Source organism: Monodelphis domestica, chromosome 7, assembly GCF_027887165.1.
Source record: "Monodelphis domestica isolate mMonDom1 chromosome 7, mMonDom1.pri, whole genome shotgun sequence".
Taxonomy (NCBI): Eukaryota; Metazoa; Chordata; class Mammalia; order Didelphimorphia; family Didelphidae; genus Monodelphis; species Monodelphis domestica.
The window spans coordinates 168247991-168269153 of NC_077233.1; the positions used below are offsets into that span (position 1 = coordinate 168247991).

Consider the following 21163-nt stretch of genomic DNA (forward strand, 5'->3'; position numbering starts at 1 on the left):
GGACAAAGTGAGAGGGAGAAGGAAATTGAACTGAAGTGGTAGTAGGCCCAAGCAGATTTCCCCCAACCCCCAAATTGAACATTGAGATACCTAAGAATTACTGAAGGAATGAGACATCCTCCTGGCTTGACAGTAGTCATTGGTCCCTTGATATACAGTGACTTGGCCAATACCAGGAGTCTCTTTTAGCAAGAAAAATAACTAGAGATTTTGTATTTGAGTTCCTCTGTCTTCCAACCAAGGATAATATGCTTAGCCATGCAACCCTACTAAATTACCAACAAAAACCTAAGTGTATTTTTTCCAGACCTCATAAACCTGAAGATTTTTTTTATTGAAATGTTATACTCTTAGAATGATGCTAAGAAATATGTAAATATTTTAAAGTCTTAACTATAGTCAGCAGCTTTAGTGATAACAGTTTAGTAGAATCATTTCTAGTCTTTTATTTTCTGAAATAAGCAGGCATTTGTCAATCATTATTGGTAAATGTATTGATGTTTATGCTTTGTACAAATTAAAAATAACTTTTGGCATTTATGTCATTGTGGCAAGCTAAGAGCCTTAAAATTGTCCATTGTTCTTATTAAATACAATTTGATAATTCTTGCAAAATGGACAGATATCATCTTGAGATGTTTATTATAGCCATGAAAGAATATTTCGTGTCATGAATTTCTATATATGAATTATGTGATCTGTTGAATTTTTGTTAATACTATAATATTTTTTCCCTGAATATGTATTAGGATTTTTTCTGTGAATTTAGTGAGCAATCACCCTGTGTTCTTTCAAGATCGCTGCTACAAGTAAGTTAGTTAGTTTTAAAATATTTCCCCTACACTTAAATTTCAATGTTAATCTATAGGTTTTTTTTTAAAGCAAAGTACATGTTTAAAGAAAATCCATTTATCATAGAACTGTACTTCTAGTTGAAGAATTGATTTTCAATGTAAATAGCAACAAATCATTAAGATGTGCTAAATATTATTAAAATTCATGCAAAATATTGTTGGATACTCAAAATTTATTTTTGGCATGCTGAACAAAGACTTTGCAGTACTGCTTTTTTTTGTTTCCTATTTTATTTTGTACTTCACAAATAAGAGCATTTCAGTGTCCAAAGAACAGTAAAGAAAGGATTAGAAATAAAATTATGAATTCTATTACATATGCAACACAGTTTTCAATATAATATTGCTATTACTAGATTTAATAACTTAATATTATGGCAGAGTTAAAATATATTCGCTACCTCACTGCTCAATTTAGTTTAACTGAGTTCATAGATTCTTGTCTTTTTTTTTTTTAAACCCTTACCTTCTGTCTTAGAGTCAATACTGTGTATTGGCTCCAAGGTAGAAGAGTGGTAAGGGCTAGGCAATGGGAGTCAAGTGACTTGCCCAGGATCACACAGCTGGGAAGTGTCTGAGGCCAGATTTGAACCTAGAACCTCCCGTCTCTAGGCCTGGCTCTCAATCCACTGAGCCACCCAGCTGCCCCTCTTGTCTTATTTTTAATGAAGTTATTGTATGCTTTTTAGTTGTTTTTTGGATGAGAGCTTATAACCTCCATTTTCTTATTCCTTCTCTAGTATATTATATTCCAGATAGGAAATAATTTGTAGTTCTCATCAGTGAATCAATAGCATAATCTTTCCACGTAGTTAGACATTGTCCTTCATTCCCATGGTATCTGTATAACAGCTTAAACAATCTTTCATTTCACAATAATGGCAGCTATATATAGTAGTAGTATGTGACAATTGTGGAAACATTTCTAATGAATTAACATTTCCTTTAAGACTACTTTTCTAGTGGATAACAAAAAGGTCTTTGGGACCCATCTCATGCAAGACATGGTGAAAGATGCACTTCGGTCATTTGTCAGTCCTCCGGTGCTTTCCCCGAAGTAAGTATCTTAAGAAAATTTTAAATAGTATTTCTTTACTCATACCATGAAGTAGTATTTACTTATACCAAATGATTCAACCATTTGACAACTAATCAGATACAGATTATATTTTCCACATTAGACATGTGATAAAGTACAGAGAAAATGGAAAAAAAATGTTGTTACCTGGAAAAAATAAAATTATGAAATTTTCTTTTAATTATTACTAATTTCCAACAATCAAAATGACTACTTAAAGTGGCAAGTTTGAGTGAAGTTATAAAAGAATAGCATAATAGGCTTGGGACCCTATTCTTTTTAACTTGATCTCCTTTGTTCTAGCCCTTAAATGATCAAATTCATACTGAATTTAAAACTGGAGTAGAAACACCACTATAATATGCATGCATCATGCAACTTATGATTGGCTTAATGTTCTAAAGATTAGCAAATACTGTGGCTCTGGCGTTTTCTCCTATAGAAACATTGCTATAAAGGACTATTAGCTTCCTGGATCAGCCCACATAATAATCACTAGTCCTGAGAGCCAGTTAGTACAGAAGAGGGGAAAAAATGGAGTGTCACCCTATCACCCCCCCCTCTCTTTTCCTTTTCCATCCCCCCCTTTACTTTTTCCTTTGTCTGTTCTGATATCATAGTTCTCTTCTCAAGGTGTTCATTGTTTTTGTGCTATCCTAAATGCCCCACTGTAGCAACCTATGTAGGCTTCCTTATGCATCATAATGTTTTATGCTCTAAAATTACTTAACTTATATAATTTCTCTCTTATAGTAAGCTAATTTGTAATTAATTTATTAGGGGGGAAATAACATTAATTTATACAAATGTAGAGAAGTGACTGATAGCTTCTTTACCATTAGAAATAACTATATATAAAAATATATATTGATTTCAGATTCTCTTTAGAATTCCCCTGCTTCCTTATCTTCCATGATAAATACTGGTAAAATGATTTTATTCATTATGGTATATTTTATTTAATGCTTCTCCCCAACCCTACAAAGTGAAATGACCAATGTGTGCTGTAAAATTAATTCTTACTGCCTTTGGATCCCTGGTAAAACTATCTCAGCCAATTTCTTTATCTGCCTTTCCGAGAAGAAACTTGAGCCCTCCTTCCATATAGTTGTATTTTCTTCCTGTGTTCTGGTTTTGTGTTATAGTAAGAATATATCAATATTGATATGATAACTGAATGAAAGTAATGTTAGCTTTTTAGTCATTGGACAAAAATCGTCCATGAAGCACACTGGCAGTTAAATTTCTGTTTATGGGGAGCCATCATACTTATATATCATAAATGCTTTCTTCAAAAGAGAGTCAGAAGGCACTGAATATGGTGAGTTTGAATAACAACAAAGACTTTAATAATTTTTGTCTAATTACTGATATGAGAGATGTTCATGAATTATCCCTTTGCAATGCATAGCTATACCACCAAATTGTTAGTGTAAATATTGAAATCAGCAACAAATTAGAAGAAATTATAAGGATGACAGGAAAATGTAATGTGCTAAGTCACCTATTTAAATTAGAGACTAATGCTAAAGGGTAGGGGGGAGATAGATAAAGAAACAGCTAAACATGTACTGTTACCATTTCCTATGATAAATTTCTATAAATTTGGGGCCACTAACCTAAAAACATTTAGGTAGAATCTTAGCCAGAAAAATTCTTTCCCTAGCTGAGTGATGTGGTAATGCAAGATCTTATGGGAGGAGCATGGTAGAAAATCATTAGTACCGCCTCATAAACAATGAGAAGCATTGGAAGGGAAAAGTTATAATCTTAGGTCAAAATCCAGGTAAGCCATTTTATCCCAGGAACATTTTAGGCTAAATTAGAAGGAAGATAGTGATCAGGAAATGGAAAAAATATGTGAGAATTTGATAATGGACTATTTTTTCCATTGTTGATAGTGGACTTACTTATTTGGACTCTGTAACATCAATCCCCAGTGTACCGTATTGGAAGTAGAAATGATACTAAAGAAAACAAAGAGCCACTGAATCAAACCATGTGTGTTAAAGGAGATCAGCAATAGACTCAATACATTATGGACATTGAGAAATTCCAAAGATAATTAGAAGTAGTGGAGCATAAAGTATTAGAAAATGTCATAGCTGTTATTACTATGAGAAAAAGGCAGTCAAGGAAATACCAGTATTTCCACCCATATGCCTACTATTTTATCTCTATTATATTTTCAGAACAATCTCTACACAGATTGAGAGCTTCTTTTTGTTTTAACATTATAACCCCCAGCTTCCAAATTCCCCACTTTGTGAGCCTTGTAACAAAAAAAAAAAAATTCAACTAACTATATCTAAGTACCAGTTGCCACAATAGCATAATCCATACCCATGTTCCTTCCCTTGCTTCCCAAAAGGGAGGATGGTGCATTGCCTCACCTCTTCTCTAGTGTCCAAATCTGGCCATTGCAATTAAACAGCGATTTGGTCTCATTTTATAACACTATCATAGTCATGTGTATTTTCTTCTTAGTCAGCATGCTTCATTCTGCATTAGCTCCTTCCTATCCTCCTTTGTTTTTGTTATTCATATTCATTGTATTTATGCTGTAATATTCTCTTCTCATCAACAGTATGTTCAGCCTTTACCCAGAATGGGTACCTACTTTGTTTCCATTTCTTTGCTACCACAAAAAGTGAAAATTACTAATATTTTTACTTAAAAAAAATTAAGCTGTCCTTTCTACAGTGTGATCTTTGGATAAAAGGGTATACATACTTCGGTCACATTGAACAGAATTCCAAATTGTTTGGCAGAATAGGCAGACTAATTCATTGCTCTACCAATAGGTGTGTATTGTAGATAGAATTTTTTCACAAATGGTAATCTATAGCAACTATAGCTTTACAACTACAAGGCTGACTTAAAGATATATAGAATATAAGATATGATCGTGCTTTTTAATTGCTGGTTATTTTCTTTTAACATTTGATTCAGCAGAACAAAATGCATCCTTCAAAGTTATTCTCTAGGCATATTTTAAAGTTACCCGGACATATGTATTAAGATGCCTTAATAGAAACAAGAGAGATAACTTTGTACATTGAGCTTTTGATTGCTAATATTAAAAAAAGCATTAAAGAAGTAGATGTATACTTGCTAAATGTTTGTCAGTTATAAAGGATGACCAATGCAGAATCAGTTTGAATAAGGGTTTCATTTAGATGATGAGATCCTCCAACTCTTTCTGTTTATGAATGACATGTTGAGTGTATTGGGCCCCACACAATTTTACAAAGTATCCTACATGACATCTGCAGCACTCAAGAGTTTGATATGACAGTCTATGGAGGAAAAACCAAGTAAACAAAAAAAAATATTGTCCAGACTCTCCATATAATTTTATCTCAGATAGTGCAGATGTACAAGAATTTGGGTCCTGAATTCAATAAGAATATTGCGCTCAATTACATTTGGGTAATTTCATGGGTGCTTTTAATAACCCCAAGATGTCCTGATAACCAAAATTTATATTTTACAAATACAATCTGTTATCAGGTGGCTTTGAATCATGGAATAAAAAAACCTCCAAAGAATCAAAATTGTTACTCAGAAGACATTGTTTAAGTTATATGATAGTCAAAAATATCCTGTAAATGTGTTATAAATAACAAATTATTTGCACAAAGTAAAATATATCATCTAACAGATGTATAACAAGAAAATTGGTCAGATAAAACATAATAGGATTATATATTCATACTGTGTGTTACAAATACTCTGTGTTGGTGTAATGTTGAGACCTAGAAGAAGGTCCCAAAACTTCTTGGTGAACCCTTTGGGAGAATTATTGGAGCACTTGGACATGTTGGTTCCAGAATGAGAAATCATATATGGGTTGTGATTTGGATTGTTAAGAGAGTACCTATATTGATAAGATTAGAGATTCCTTAAAACATATTAGTACAAATTGATAGTTATCAAACAGTATCATTTGATGTGAAAAAAAATTTAGCTTACAGAAGATATTTCTTAGATAACAGAACCATCTTGTATAGTTAGGCCTCATTTTGTGAAAGTTCATCTCCAGATTAGCTACCTTAAGTTTCATATATATATATACATATATACATATATACATACATATATATATATATATCATATATATATATATATATATATATATATATATATATATATACCCCAAATTCTCTTAAAGCCTCAAGTTTCTTTCTCATAATGGTACCCATGATAGGATAATTTTTTGTCATAGTGCCACATAACAAAATATAAAGTGCCAGTTATTGGCATTCTGCATTTCTTACATTTTTTCTTTCTTTTGTATTCTTTTTTCCTTTCTCTCCTACTTTTGTTTTAGGTTCAGTTGGTGGTACTTAGATTTAAAGAAATTGCTTATCCTTATCCCAAGTAAAATATAGTTTAATTTCATTTCCTGATAATTGTCTTACAGGTGCTGTCTGTATAATAATCACCAGGCTAAGGACTGTATTGACTCCTTTGTTACTCACTGTGTTCGGGTAAGAATTCACTAGCATAGACTAGGTCATTATAATATGGGCAAAATACAATGCGGGATATAGTTTCTAACAGTATTTGATAGTTTGTCATCTAATCTATTTTGTCACTCAGTTTCACCAATAATAGATTTCTGTTATCTCCTACTTGATGAACTTCAATAGATGCTCTATGACTAAAGTGACCATATTTTCCATCATAAAAATTAGGGTATAAGTATGCTGCTGATCAGTTTTTTTTTACTTGAAATTAAATCATTCTCCCAAACCTGAAACATAATTTGCTATACTCCAATAACATTAGTGTTATATTAATAATTAACTATGTGCCTTTATGGTGGTACCTTACTCCAAGGCAGAAAGATGGCTTTTTAATTTAGGTTATAATATTCTAAAGCTAAGTTACAGTTTAGGAGTAACTTGAGAAATTATAGATTATTATTTCTATTTCAAAAACATATATGTGAACATTTCACTAATTTGGGTGTCAATAATGTGGGATTTCTGTTAAATTTATACTTGCTGATTCCCTATCATTACTATATTACTTCCAGATAAATGGTTTTTACCAAGCAAATTGATAGTACAAATAAAATTAGATGAAAAAAGGTTGAAATTTAGATACTCATTAGATTATTTCAAAAGCATAAACTCTTCTAAAGCCATCTTTAAGTGTTTTTAAGGTACTTTGAATTGTTATATTCAGCAGATACTTAAATTGTGTATAGAGCTCTGGTGGATGCTTGAGCTGATGAAAAGTTTTGAGAGGATAGTTGGCCTCTTGGAGCTGGTATAGTTATTGTATTTTAACAGTTTATATCTATTTATTAAATAAATTACCATGAAGCACTTACTAGATGACTCTTTGGTCTTATTCTGGTTACTGTATTATGTACAAATATAAACTTATTAGAATCTTGCTTGATTTGTTTGTTTGTTTTTTTAACGCTTTAAAAAATCCCACTGCCATTCCCTAAATCCACTTTCCAATAGAAACAAAGTTGGTATGTTTCCTCAGTCCTCTGAAGTCAAGATTAGGGCCTACATTTGATCTAAGGTCTGATATGTGTTAGAGTTTTCTTATGCCTTATTGTGAGCATTGTATATGTGGTTCTTTTGTTCCTGCTTACTTTGTTCGGTATGAATTTGTACAAGTCTTCACAAATTTCTCTGAATATTTTTGTATTATTGTTTGTTGTGGCATGGTTCTATTTTGCTATGCTCCAATGCCACAATTTGGTTAGCAGTTCAATCAATTACACCTACTTTATTTCCACTTTTTTGATACCACAGATTGCTGATATGAGTATTTTGTAATATATAGGATGTTATTGTTTTTGTCACTAAACTCCTTGAAATCTTTATTGGGCCATAGGACCAGAGTTGCTTTACTCACATCATTATATGGGCCAGTTAATAGCTTTACCAAGAGTTTTTAAATGTCTTCTGTAACTCCTTCAACACTATTTTAAATCATCTTTGCTAATTTGATGAGTGCAAAGTGAAAACTTCAGAGTTTTAAACTTTGATATGGAGCATCTTCGGGATAATGCTTAGTAGTCATTTCCATTTTTTTCTTCTGAAAACTGTATCTCATTTGACTATATTATGGAATGATTCTTTATATGTTTGTGTTAATCAACCCTGTACATCCTTGTTGTCAAACTTTTATACTAAATAATTTCATGCAGAGATCCCCTTTCCCCCCATTAACAGTTCATTGTATCCTAACTTCATTGATTTGTTAGTGAAAAGGATTTTTTTTAATTTTATACAATTCAAATTATTAACAATCATCTTTATTGCTTAGTTAAGAGTTCTTTCCCTAACATAAGTTTGAAAACTACCTTCTTTCCTTCTCATTTTTTGTTTTTAATATTGTGACCCATTTCTGTATGTCATATGGCTTAAATGGTATAGTTTACTGAGTACTAAAAAGTCAAAAGATGGATCCCATCCTTGCTACTCATTCTCACTATGTGACCACTGGGCAAATCATTTGACTTTTATTTCCACATTGCCAAGATGGGTTTAATCATACCTGTTCTTACCCATGTTACAGGGTTGTTGTGGGAATCAAATAAGATAATTTCTGTGATAGTTCATTTTTTAAGATACAAATGTTGTGATTATTTCAGAAAGTATTATAGTATTCTTTCTTTTCCCCTCTCCCTCACCCTTCAGAATTCTATAACCTGAAACTGATGAAGTTTTATAGTTTACATTTATTAGAGAATATTGTGAAGAAGAAAATAGGATGAGAAGGACCAATATTCAAGTCTCTTGCATGGAAGACAAGGCATTCGGCACAGACTGGTCTGAAATAAACAGGAAAGGAACTCCTTTTCAGTATTTACAGCTCTTCACATTAGCTGTAGTTTTAAATTTTAGGATGGATTTTGATGGACAGATAGAAAACACAAAGAGAAGCCTTACAAATAGCTGCTTTGTTTTTACTGTTGGTAACTCTAAGATATATACTGTAGCATTATATTCTATTACCAGATGTTTAAAATTTTGTAAATGTCAAATTTCAATAATATGAATTCTAGAGAGTAAAATTTAACATTAATGATTAAAAAAATGGTATATATTTCAGCCATTCTGTAGTCTTATTCAGATCCATGGGCATAACAGGGCTCGACAAAGAGATAAACTGGGTCATATTCTCGAGGAATTTGCTACCTTGCAGGATGAGGTAAGTAAGACTGTTGAGTTTTTTCCCCCTAGAAAAGAACAATGTAAAAAATGAATTTTTATCAGCAAAATGATTGTATTTATAAGGCCATTCCAGATGTGAGTCAACATTTTTATTTTAGTGTATCAAAGTAGACTATAAAGAATAAATATAAATGTTTCATTGTGAAAGTAGTCTTAATTGTTTTAAAAAATTAATTGTTTTCAATTACATGATATGCAAACTGGTATTAAAAAGTGAACAGAGGGGCAGCTAGGTGGCTCAGTGGATTGAGAACCAGACCTAGAGACGGGAAGTCCTAGGTTCAAATCTGACCTCAGACACTTCCCAGCTGTGTGACCCTGAGCAAGTCACTTGACCCCCATTGCCTGCCACTCTTCTGACTTGGAACCAATACACAGTATTGATTCTAAGATGGAAGGAAAGGATTTAAAGAAAAAAGTGAACAGACTTTTTACATTAAAAAGAGGAAGTTATAAATTATATTTCTTTAGTATTTGTGCCAAGTTTACTTTTTTCTAAAAGATCTAAATTCTAAATCTTCCACAATAAAATGGAGATGATAATAGCAAAAACATTTAAGAGAAATAGCTTTTATTAAGTGAGAAGTTGGGGATATAAACTTAATCTTACAGCCCCATTAGAAAAATAGGATTTTTATAGAAATGTGATATATGTTCTGTTAATTTATTGACCTGCCTTATTTTTTCAGGTTTCTTCATTTTCTCAATTAAAATTCTATTTTATGACAGTCTTTTAAAATATTTTATTCTAATAGGCAGAGAAAGTTGATGCTGCACTTCACAGTATGTTGTTGAAACAGGAACCTCAAAGACAGCATTTGGCCTGTTTAGGTACCTGGGTCCTTTATCATAACCTTCGAATTATGATACAATATCTTCTAAGTGGCTTTGAATTGGAACTGTACAGTATGCATGAATACTACTACATATATTGGTAAGGGAACACTGTTTACAGATGTATGTTAAGGAGATGGAGAGAAAATATTGCCAAATATTTTTACAAGTTACTTTTCCATTGAGTATATTTGAACTTTCATTGTGAGTCAGGTAGAAGACTTATTTAGAATCTTGGAAAAATAAATCAGTATGTTGAAGTCTCAGTGTTGATACTTAATAGGGTTGGGATCATTGGCAAGTTATTGAACCTCTCTGAGCCTCATGTTTGTCATTTATCAGATGAGGACAGCACTTGCCCTGATGGCTTCATAGATTTGTTGTAAAGAAAGAGCTTGGAAAACTTTAAAGTTCTATCGAATTGTAAAATTGATATTGTTGTTACATCCTTTTAAGTATTATGGCTCCTATAATATGTTACTCATTTGTACATTGTAGAGTCAGAAATAAAAAAGAATCAAAAGCTTAATCTCATATTTGCTAGTCTTTCCCTTTCAGCTCTGATTTTACAGAATCAATTTTAAGCCATAAGACTAAGGTAACTAGTGAATAGGTTTTTTAGTTTCTAGAATTAACAGCATTATGGATTTTTAAAAAGATTTATTTATCAAGCAGTTAACACATTCATTTGTAACTACTGCCATTTAGAGTAAAAGATTAGTTCCCTATCCTACCAATTAACTTAGAATTACCACTTATTATAGTAATATTTTTAAAATTAGCTTTGTGAAGAAGTCAGAAAATATCATTTTAACTTTGATGGACGAGATGTGGAAAGCCTATCAGTGTGATGTTTGGGAAATTCTAGGTATAGAAATGGAGTAATTGGAGAAAAATAGCTGGTATGGTAGAGCTAAAAATCACTTTCTTGGTCTGGTGATATGTGATAATTCTTAATTTAGATTATTTTAAACAAAAAAGGAAAATTACTAGTAATACTGCCATCTTGTGGCATAACACAATTTTAGAACCTAGGCAATAGAATTTACAGTTTGATGATTTTTGTTGATATTGACCAATGATTGATACTGGTCACGATGTAGTTTTTTTTAAATTGGGTTATGATCATGAAAATTATTTTATGCAACCTTGAAGTGGTAGAATGTAATTTAAAATGGATTTTGGATAAAATTTATGTCTTTAGGAATTAAAAACTTCGGTATAATGCTTTGGTCTATTTCAAATGATAAAATATATTGAGCTTTAGTTTTATAGAGGTTTAGGCCATTTGTAAAGTGCATAAGGAGTTTAGACTGTTTGAATGCAACAGAATGTTATGGCTAGTTTATAGATACCCAAAAAAATCAGTGTACAGTAGGGCCCCCATATCTGAGGGTTCTAAGAATTACCTGAAACTAAGGATGTGAGCAAACATCTGCTGACCCATATATAATGTGCTTTTCTTGTACATACATAGGTACAATAAAGTTTAATTGATAAACACAATAATATGTTACTAACCGTAAATTCAATAATAATAAAGTACATTGTATATTATTATATAGTACTGTTCTCTCTCTTTCTCTTTCTCGGGGTATATGAGTGTTCAAGGAGGACTAGCACCTCTGGTGTGATGGCTTGCTGTGCCTTTTTCCTGGCTTGCTCATTCACCGTTAGTGTCCACCTGGCACTCACTGTTGCTCCAAGAAGCTGTAGCCTGCACAGCAGCCACACCCCAGTAGAACCATCTTCGCAGATGGGCTAAATCAGGTAGAGGGTAACCAATGGGCTACAAACCCATTGTTAAGTTGGGGGGAATGGGTGTCTACTCCAAGCATGTGAAGACTTCTAATGGCAAAGGCCATGGAGGCAGCTGAAGCAGATGCTATTGTAGCACTTAGAGCTGGGTCAGACATTGAAGATGCCATGGTCATCCAGTGCATCCTGGGCCATCACCAGTCATTCTAACTTTTTGAGTTGCCACTGAACTTGAATGATTCTGGAAGACAGAGCAAGATTGATATGCAATTCTCCTGCAACTCTGCCTCACTTAAATCAAATTCATACACAAGTGAAGACGTCACCTTGTGATGTCATTGGCTTTCTTTGAAAACAAAGGACAAACAACTCCTCAGTCTCTCTCTCAAAGGAAAATAAGTCTTCTACTGGGCTGGATGACTTCATGTTACAATCTGTACTTGGTTGGTGGGCGGTTTGAAACTTATGAACTGTTTATTTTTTTAATTTTCTAGAATTTTCTGAATTTTCTCATTTTTAAATTTTCTTCCCTGTGATTAATCTTTGGAATTAGCCAATTCAAGGACCCTACTGTACCTAGAATATGCATATTTAAAAGCCCAGTGAAATGAGTAAACTGAAATAAAGTACAAATCTGAAAATGATGTTTTTAAATGGTTATGTCTGGTGAACAACATTTTGTTTCTTTCACATGTATAGATATGTTTTGTTATTGAACCATTTCAAATAATATATAATGTTAGTATTTTTAAATATAAGCATTTTAACAATGTCTTAATAAGTTGGATTCAACTCTGTTAACTAATGGAAGACATTTTGTTAATGTTTTTGAAGAAGCCTTTATTATGTGAAATGTCAATTTGAGAAGTTTAGCTGAAACTGAAACATTTTAAAGTAGGACAGATTTGCCATGAAAATGAGAAATGGAAATAATTACCTTTAAGATCATCACCCTCTTTAGGTCTACAGAGTTAAAATAAGAACCAGTTAACATTTCTGAACAGATTACAATTTAATATTTACTAATGAATTATAGTTACATAGCATATGTGAAACTATAAGTGTGAAATTGTCTACTACTTAATCATTTAGCAATAACCAAGGATTATCTAATTTTAGGTATCTATCTGAATTTCTTTATGCCTGGTTGATGTCAACATTGAGTCGTGCCGATAGTTCACAAATGGCAGAAGAAAGAATAATGGAAGAGCAGCAAAAAGGTCGTAGTAGTAAAAAAACAAAGAAAAAGAAGAAAGGTATGACATGTTATTTTAAAACTTTAAGCAAACTAAACATTTATTACATAAGATTTAAAAATAAGATTTGTTTGTGGCAGATAGGCACTTTATAGATGTTTATTCCTTTCCTCCTTTTCATAAGCCTTATCCCACTTATTTGTTGATCAATGTAGAACCCTTGATTTCTATGGAAAGCTTTCTCTTTCCTACCTGGATTAGGTTACTCCATCCTCAGGTAGTCTGGTGACCACCTGCTCCCAGGGTCTTATCATATATTACCATGCTTAACTTATTGTGGACACCCAATCATCTTTAGCCCTACCGCAACTTAGAACTCCTAGGTTCAGCCTCTCCACTAACAAGAATTATAGGTGTATACCACCACCACACCATAAAGGTTAAGAATCCATGGTCTAGCCCCTCTTGATATCAGATAGACTGATAATGCAGGAGGGAGCCTGGTACTACTTTAAATAGTTGTGTATGTGCAAGATACCAAAGTAGGCACACATGGCTACCAAGGTGAAATGAAGCAGTCCTTGCCCTCAGGTAATGCAGTGTGTGAGCTTTTCTTATTAAGGCAAATTTTAAAATGAATTTGGAGGTTCTGCCCAAATCATTGTATATTGAAATCTCCTTGTATTGAACTTCATAGAGAATGAGGACCACTACCCAAATTTTTGGCTGTCTTACACAGAGATTCTTATTAAAAAATGATTCTTAACTTTGAGTAGTTAATTTTCTTTTTGTATTAACAGACAAGGTATTTATATATATCAGAATTCTTTTCTATATTGTAGTTCGCCCACTGAGCCGAGAAATCACAATGAGTCAAGCATATCAGAACATGTGCGCTGGAATGTATAAGGTATTTGGTAATTTGGTGAATATAAATTTGTTACTTTTCATTTGTTGTCTATATAAAACAATAGTTATAATTGCTGTTACAACTCTTTTCATTTAGTATTTGCTTTTCTTCTTTTCTCTTGGAGTATCTTTTTCAAGCCCAAGGCTTCTTCATGGTTTGAGAAGGAAGTCAGCCATATTTCATTCCTTAACAGATTTGTTACTCAACAAATATTTGCATATCCTGTGTCAAGTATTATTTTGTATCAATTAGATAAAAAAATTGAAAAGATACAGTCTTTATCCAGAAATTGTTTAATCCAGGTAGGGAAACAAAGTATATATTATATATTCATATGTCCTAAATAGCTCTTCTATGTCAGTTTAGTGCCATCTGAATGACAATTCAAAGGAGAATATTTCCAGCGAAGTAATAAGTGAACAGTTCTTTTGAGTATGAATTGGGAGTTAATTTGTACTGTGAAGAATTCATGGATATGCCTGCTATCCCACATTTCAGGTAGAAGGGAGGGAAAGTCACAAAAGTGACAAAGGGCAAGAGGTATTTGGGGAATGGTAAGAATACCAATCAGCCTGAAGTCTAGGGTTTTTGTTGGGAAGTAGTACTAGATAAAGCTGGAAAAAGATAGCTTGAAGATTCAAGACTATGCCTTGAACTGGAGGGGGTATTTATCCTGGAGAAGAAGAATTGAGGGCATGCAGTACATTCTTTGGGTCTTCAAGAATTTGAAGGGTAATCTTATGTGGAAGAGGAGTTAAATTGATTTTGTGTGGCTCTGTTTAGGTCAAGTAGCAGCAATGGGAATGGAAAGGAGGAATTGGTCTCAGGGTGTTGTAAAGGAAGAATTGATAGAAGTTTGTGATTGGTTGGGGCATATGAAGCAGAGAAATCAGATTCATGAGGATTTAGAGCCCCAATGACTAGTGATGCTACCAGTAAGGAAGTTTTTATAAGGAACTGTTTTGGTGGCAAAATTCAGTTCCACTTTTGGAGGATCAATTGAATTTGGCAGTGACGCAGCATGTAGGATTTTTTGGTAAGCAAAAAGAGAATAACATTTTTTTTAAGACAACTCAACCTTTAGTTGATATTTCAAGGTTCTTCCACCAATGCATATCATAACCCTTACTGTTTAGACTAATAGGTTGAGAGTTGCTGTGACTGAAAACTTCCTTGCCCCATATCGCCATTGATGCTGAGTTTTAGACTTGTCCTTGGGAAGAAGTCAGTCTCTTAGTAGGCTCATATTTCAAGAGCTTCAACTCAGTCAATAGAACCCCAGTCTCTTCAGTGGCCTTTGCTTCACCTTGAAGGGAAGATCACTTCACACTAAGATTTGTAATAGGACTTTAGTGGAGGCTATATTGAAACTTTGGAGGAAGGAAGATGGATTTATAGTTATTAGCACTGAAATTCATCAACTCTTCTCTTTCAAACTTGGCACTACTTCTTGGCATAGCCCACCAATCTTCAGCTTCAGGATTCTTCTGTTAATTTAACCTCATTTTATTTACTTTATTTATTTACAAATAAATATTTGTTTGTTTGTTTTTAGGGATCAAGGCCAAAGCAGCATACTCTTTCAGTCCAATTAAGCATTTCATGATGGACCCACCTAGCTGCTTGACATATTCACAAATAACTGGGTTATTTGCTTTTAGAGAAGTACCTTTCTGAATTCTGTTTTATAGGTCCATGTGTACACATACACTAATAGCAAATATTTCCATCAAATGTCAGAGTCCTCCATTTCAGTGTTGGAGATAAAAGACTTGAGAGTCACCAGTATTAACCACTTCTGTTCTTGAAGCATATGTATATCATTTGTAATTCTGGATGAAGTGCTGGCCTTAAAATGAGGAAGTCCTGTGTTCAAATCCCTAGTAGGTAGATTAAATTGAAGGGGATAGTGATGGCACAGTGGAAATGACCATTGGCCCAGAAGTCAGTAGATCTGGGTTCTAATCTGAGGTTTGCCTTTGTGTGATTTTAGGCAAGTAGTTTAGGTCAGTTTCCTCCTGTGTGAAACAAGGGGTTAAATGATCTTTTAAGTCTCTTCCATAGAATTATATTCTGGCTCTGAGAGAAAAGGGTCAGAAAATTCCCCAGTTTTCTCCATACTTTAATAGTCTCCAAAGTCTCTATTCTGTTTTAAACTTTCAAACAGTAGTAAAATCTTGCTGTACATGTGAGCTCAAGTTGTTGTCACATATAAAAGCACAACACAGAACCTGCAGGTGAAGAGGCAAACCCTGACGGCATCTCTCATTGCCCTGATGGCTAGATCCCTTCAAGTTTGATTTATACAGAGGCCCATCTAGGTTCTAAGGAAATATAACTCATCATTTAATAAATAGGAATTCCCAGGTATAGTTTCCCTAATGGGTAAAACAGTAGCTGTTCTCTGCCATCAACAAGTTAATGATATTTTTTTTATAAGAGACTTTCAATCGAAGATCTCAGTGCTATGTACAAAGCATAAACTATGACTCAATAAAGTTGGTGCATCTATATGTGTGTTTATGTATAGTTAATTTCTTTGGAGAATAGTGCATTAAATGAGCATGGAACCCTGCTTGGGAAATACTGAGGTTGGGAAGAGAGAGAGAACTATTAATGCAAACAAAGTAATGGTGATCAGAACCCACATTGTTATTCTTTTTTCATATTTCAGTTACAGGAGAGTAAGTTATATATAGCATATTGCTATTTTTTCCCTGTGTTCAATATTTTTACATTGATATTAACCATTTCCACCCACTTTTTCTTTTTAGACCATGATAGCTTTTGACATGGATGGTAAAGTAAGAAAACCCAAATTTGAGTTGGATAGTGAACAAGTTCGATATGAACACAGATTTGCTCCATTCAACAGTGTTATCACACCTCCCCCAGTGCACTATTTGCAATTCAAGGTAATCTTTTGTACATGCATGCCAGTCTTCATGATTCTGTCTAGCAGCATGGCACGTAGAAGGAGAATTGGTGTTAGAACCAAATGATCTGTGATTGAGTCCCTGCTCCAACATTGGGTTGGATCCATGGCAAATCACTTGTCCTCTAAGCATCTTTATACTACCTACTTTGAAGGTGCTTTGAGAAACACTATGTAATTCTCAGAATCACTATCAATATGGTCTATTATAAAAGCTTCAGACCAACTATTTTTTTCTAATGTGTCACTTCAGTTAACACTATCAACTACTTTTGAGTAGTGTGTGGAATCTTGTCATAACATTATGGTAGGATTATAAAATACTATTTGTAATTTTCAAGAGCCTAAAAGTTATTTGGCTTTATTTTTTTAGTAGCATATTTATGGTACCTTTAAGTATTCATTGGGGGAAGGCAGGTGGCATAGTGCACACAGTGCCAGGCCTGTAGTCAGGAAGACTCATGACTTCCCTAGATCAAATCTGGCCTCAAATGCTTTCTAGTTGTGTAACCCTGGGCAAGTCACTTAACCTTGTTTGTGATAGTTTGTTCATCTTTCTTCTCTCCCACCCCCTCCCCCCATTTAGGAAATGTCTGACCTTAATAAATATAGTCCACCTCCTCAGTCTGCTGACCTATATATGGCAGCTAGTAAACACTTTCAACAGGCAAAAATGATACTGGAGAATATCCCAAATCCAGACCATGAGGTAAGACCAAATGAAATGATGAAAACAGAAATAACCCATATGGTTTCATTAATTCACTATGAGATTTGTCTTAATATTCTCATTAATATATAACATATAGATTTGCCTTTACATGTATATTGAAAGCTTGTTTAATGTGTCTTAAAAGTATAGCTAAATTTTGTAGGTTTTTTCCTTTTGGCTCTAATGTAATATTTATAGATAGATCTTTACTGAACTCACAGTCAACTAATTCAGCAAATATTTATTATTCTTTTAAGTGCTGGCTCAAGGAAAAGTTTACATGAGACATGTTTCCTGTCCTTGTGTATAGCTTATAATGTAGTGTAGGAGGTTGAAACATAAAAAACAGAAAACTGTAATATACAATGTAATATACATGATAAATTCATTGGAGGGATGCAGAACAAAATGCTTTGTGACATCTGAGCATCCAAGATGTCAGAGCAATCTTCAGGAAAAGCTTCAAGAGAGCATGTGAGTTGGTGTATAAAGGATGGTTAGAAATCCAGTAGATAAAAATGGTGGATGGGAGGGAGGACATTCATTATATGTGTATCATAGACAATGGCACCAGAAAGAAATTGCGTGACGTATTGGAGGGTCAAAGTGGAACACAGACCATTTGGAAGAAAATAGTTAATCTGAAAGTAGGCTATGCCAATGTGGAGGGAGGCTCTTCAGTGTCAGGCAAAAGGTTGAATTTTCCTCAGCCCACAATAAGGAGCCACTGAAGAGTTTTGAGCCCCACAATAAAATGTTTACATTTATGCCTAAGAAAGATTGGTCTGGCAGCACTATGTAGGATGGGTGGAAAGGAATGATCATGACAGTAGAAAGAATAAAAGAAACGAGGACAGAACATGGGAAACATCCAGTGCAGAGTTAGAAGAGGATATGGATCTAGTGAAGAAAGTAGAAAAGGAGAAAAGAGAGAAGCTAAATAGTGAATGGTATGCCTGAAACCAAGGAAGGAGAGAATATCACATAGTCATTCAGCATTGTTATGTTACAAAGAGGAATGTAGAGAAACAAGGCCTTTGTTTTCATTAAGACATAGTGCTAAAGGAGTTTTTCCTTAGAAAAGCTCAGTTTTAGTATATACGGATACTAGGTCATCTGCTTTAAGTATAAGGGATAGTAGTTGAGAAAAGAAAAATTTGAAATCATTGCTATGGAGAATAAGAGAAGGAACATAGAACAAAAGAATTGTTTATTAGTATTAATTTTTAGTTGTGGTTCATCAGATTCATGATGTTTAAAGTCATTATGATTTTGTGACTTCTTATAGTGATTTTTGTTCGAGGAACAATAAAGGAAAAATCAAATGGTTGGTATTCCTAAAGGATAAGGTTTGGCAGGTGGGGAATAGTAGAAAATCCAAGGGGCAAAGAAAAGATTCTAAATGTGGTGGCTAGTGATATGTTAAAATGGCAGACTGTGGAGTTAAGATTGTATAAAGTGGTAAGTAAAGTCAAAGAAGAAATAACCTCAGATAATAGATATAGGAACCAATAGAAGTGATTGCTTCTGGAATCTTTTACTAATAACAAAGATATGATATTCTAGATACTGATATTCAGAATTTTTTCCTACTGTTTCATGAAAAATTAATGATGTCACATTAGAAATATTTTTATTGATGTCTTAAAATGAGACACATTAACTATAACTTTGGTGTTTTGACAATTTGCATTGCTTTTTGCTTAGGTCAATCGGATCCTAAAAGTTGCCAAACCTAACATTGTGGTCATGAAGTTATTGGCAGGGGGGCACAAGAAGGAATCTAAGGTAAGAACATTACAGAAAACCTGAAATGCCCCTACCTACAAAAGTGTGTTTTCATGGAATCGTTACATTACATGTTGTAGTAAATGTCTACTCAAATGCAGAATACAAAAAATGTAATCCAAAAAGAGTTAGTTAATTTAACATTTATTTAGTGTGTACCAAAAGGAAAGAGGCACCAAAACTGGAAACAGCTTGGTGTAAATGGGAAGAAATTTGAATTTGTGGTCAGGAGAGATGAAGATTAAAACCCATCTCTGGGAGTAGCTAGGTAGCTCAGTTGATTAGAGAGCCAAGGCCTGGAGATGGGAGATCCTAAATTTAAAATCAGGTCTCAGAAACTTCCTAGCTGTATGACCCTAGGCAAGTCATTTATCCCCTGATGCCTCGCCATTATTGTTCTTCTGCCTTAGCACCAATACATATATTGATTCTAAGACAGAAGGTAAGGTTTTTTTGTTGTTGTTGTTTTTTAAAATCACTTCTGATCCACCTTTTGGCTAAATCAGCCTGGATCAATTCACTTCACTTAGCTGAGTTCCAGACTCCTAAAAGTACTCTTCTATGAATATCTTTTAACATTCATGGTTGCCATTTTTCTTTGAGGGTTACAAACATAGTTGAATAAAATTATGATTTCTGGAGTTTTTGTATTTCAGGAAAATATATGGATACAAGTAATGAAAGAAAACTCATAGAAACATATTGCTGGGGGCAAGGGACCACATTTTCAAGGATATCTTCTGCCTTCAGGCAGAATGCCTAAGTAATGAAGATATCTATTTTATTTTTAAAAATCTCCAGGTGATAACATTCTTCTTCCTTCTTTTATTAATTCCAGAGCTTAATTACCCTCATGAGAAAGTTCTATCATTTAATTAGTTAACCTATGATATTAATGCCGCTGAGTGGCATCCACGGCAGTTTTGGAGAGAGTAGCTCTCTCCACTGCTGGTGCTATTCCCCCCCCCCCCTTTCCACTCCAGATTTGTTCCCTCCCATTTTTCTTTTTCTTTTTTTATGTATCAAACACGCCATTGGCATTTATGAACCCTCCTGGTGATTTTCAGAGGAAATAAGTTGATAAACTCCTGAAATTTTAGTTCATTTCCTCTCGTTTGGACCTTTACTGAGATGGCTAGTCAATATATATTTCCTAATAATGTTTCAGATTCCTTTACTGATGAAAAGCCCTTCTGTGATCCAATTCATGTTTGTTTTCCTTTCAGGTACCACCTGAATTTGACTTCACTGCTCACAAATACTTTCCAGTTGTGAAACTTGTTTGAACGGGATTTAAAAAACTGACCCTAAAGAGGTATAGAATCTGAACTTTTAATTCAATTCCATCAGAGAGCAGACAGACATCTATCAGTCTTACCACATACTTGAGATGAAATGGATTTCTTTATCAAGAACCTTCAGATGAAGTACTTTGAGTCTGACAGCCTCACATGACCTGAATGAAAACTGCTGTTTTAAAGTGGTTTGTTGTTATGTTCCATGGATGAAACAGATCTTATTGATGAACAACATTGTATGGTTTTATTACAGATTTAATCATAAATCATTTTTTATGAATGAATTGAGTGAAACGGTGTTTGTAAAAGTTAATAAAATTCTTGACTGAAAATGCACACTGCCTGAGAGAAAATACAGTAGCACTTTGTTAATACAGTTGAGCAATGTGATTTGGGTTTTGAATATTTGAGTAATTATTCTGTTCTTATTATGAAGTTAAAGGTTTGGTCATTCAGAAACAAAGGACACTTGTAGCTTTTGTTGGTCAGTGAAAACATACATGTAAGTAAGCTTGTTCATGTTGAAAGTTGGACTTAGATCCTTTGTTTAAATCTCAGTGTACCTTCTAACAAAGCTGTGGCTCTTTGA

At 33.7% G+C, this 21163-nt stretch overlaps 1 protein-coding gene across 4 annotated transcripts in view; it reads left to right on the forward strand.

Annotated features, from left to right (window-relative positions):
- NAA35 (N-alpha-acetyltransferase 35, NatC auxiliary subunit) overlaps positions 1 to 20910 on the forward strand; it is a 62067-nt gene extending 41157 nt beyond the window's left edge. For 2 of the 4 annotated variants that reach the window (XM_003341654.4, XM_056805983.1), the window contains exons 13-23: positions 750 to 809; positions 1805 to 1911; positions 6359 to 6425; positions 9022 to 9120; positions 9899 to 10077; positions 12855 to 12991; positions 13774 to 13841; positions 16616 to 16756; positions 17363 to 17485; positions 19196 to 19276; positions 20503 to 20910. In XM_003341654.4, coding sequence (XP_003341702.3) covers positions 750 to 809; positions 1805 to 1911; positions 6359 to 6425; positions 9022 to 9120; positions 9899 to 10077; positions 12855 to 12991; positions 13774 to 13841; positions 16616 to 16756; positions 17363 to 17485; positions 19196 to 19276; positions 20503 to 20562 — 1122 coding nt within the window. In that variant the 3' untranslated portion in view covers positions 20563 to 20910. Of the gene's footprint in view, positions 1 to 749; positions 810 to 1804; positions 1912 to 6358; positions 6426 to 9021; positions 9121 to 9898; positions 10078 to 12854; positions 12992 to 13773; positions 13857 to 16615; positions 16757 to 17362; positions 17486 to 19195; positions 19277 to 20502 lie in introns of all 4 variants that reach the window. The other 2 variants (XM_056805981.1, XM_056805982.1) reach the window with 1 other exon arrangement.
- Positions 20911 to 21163: the final 253 nt, after the last annotated feature.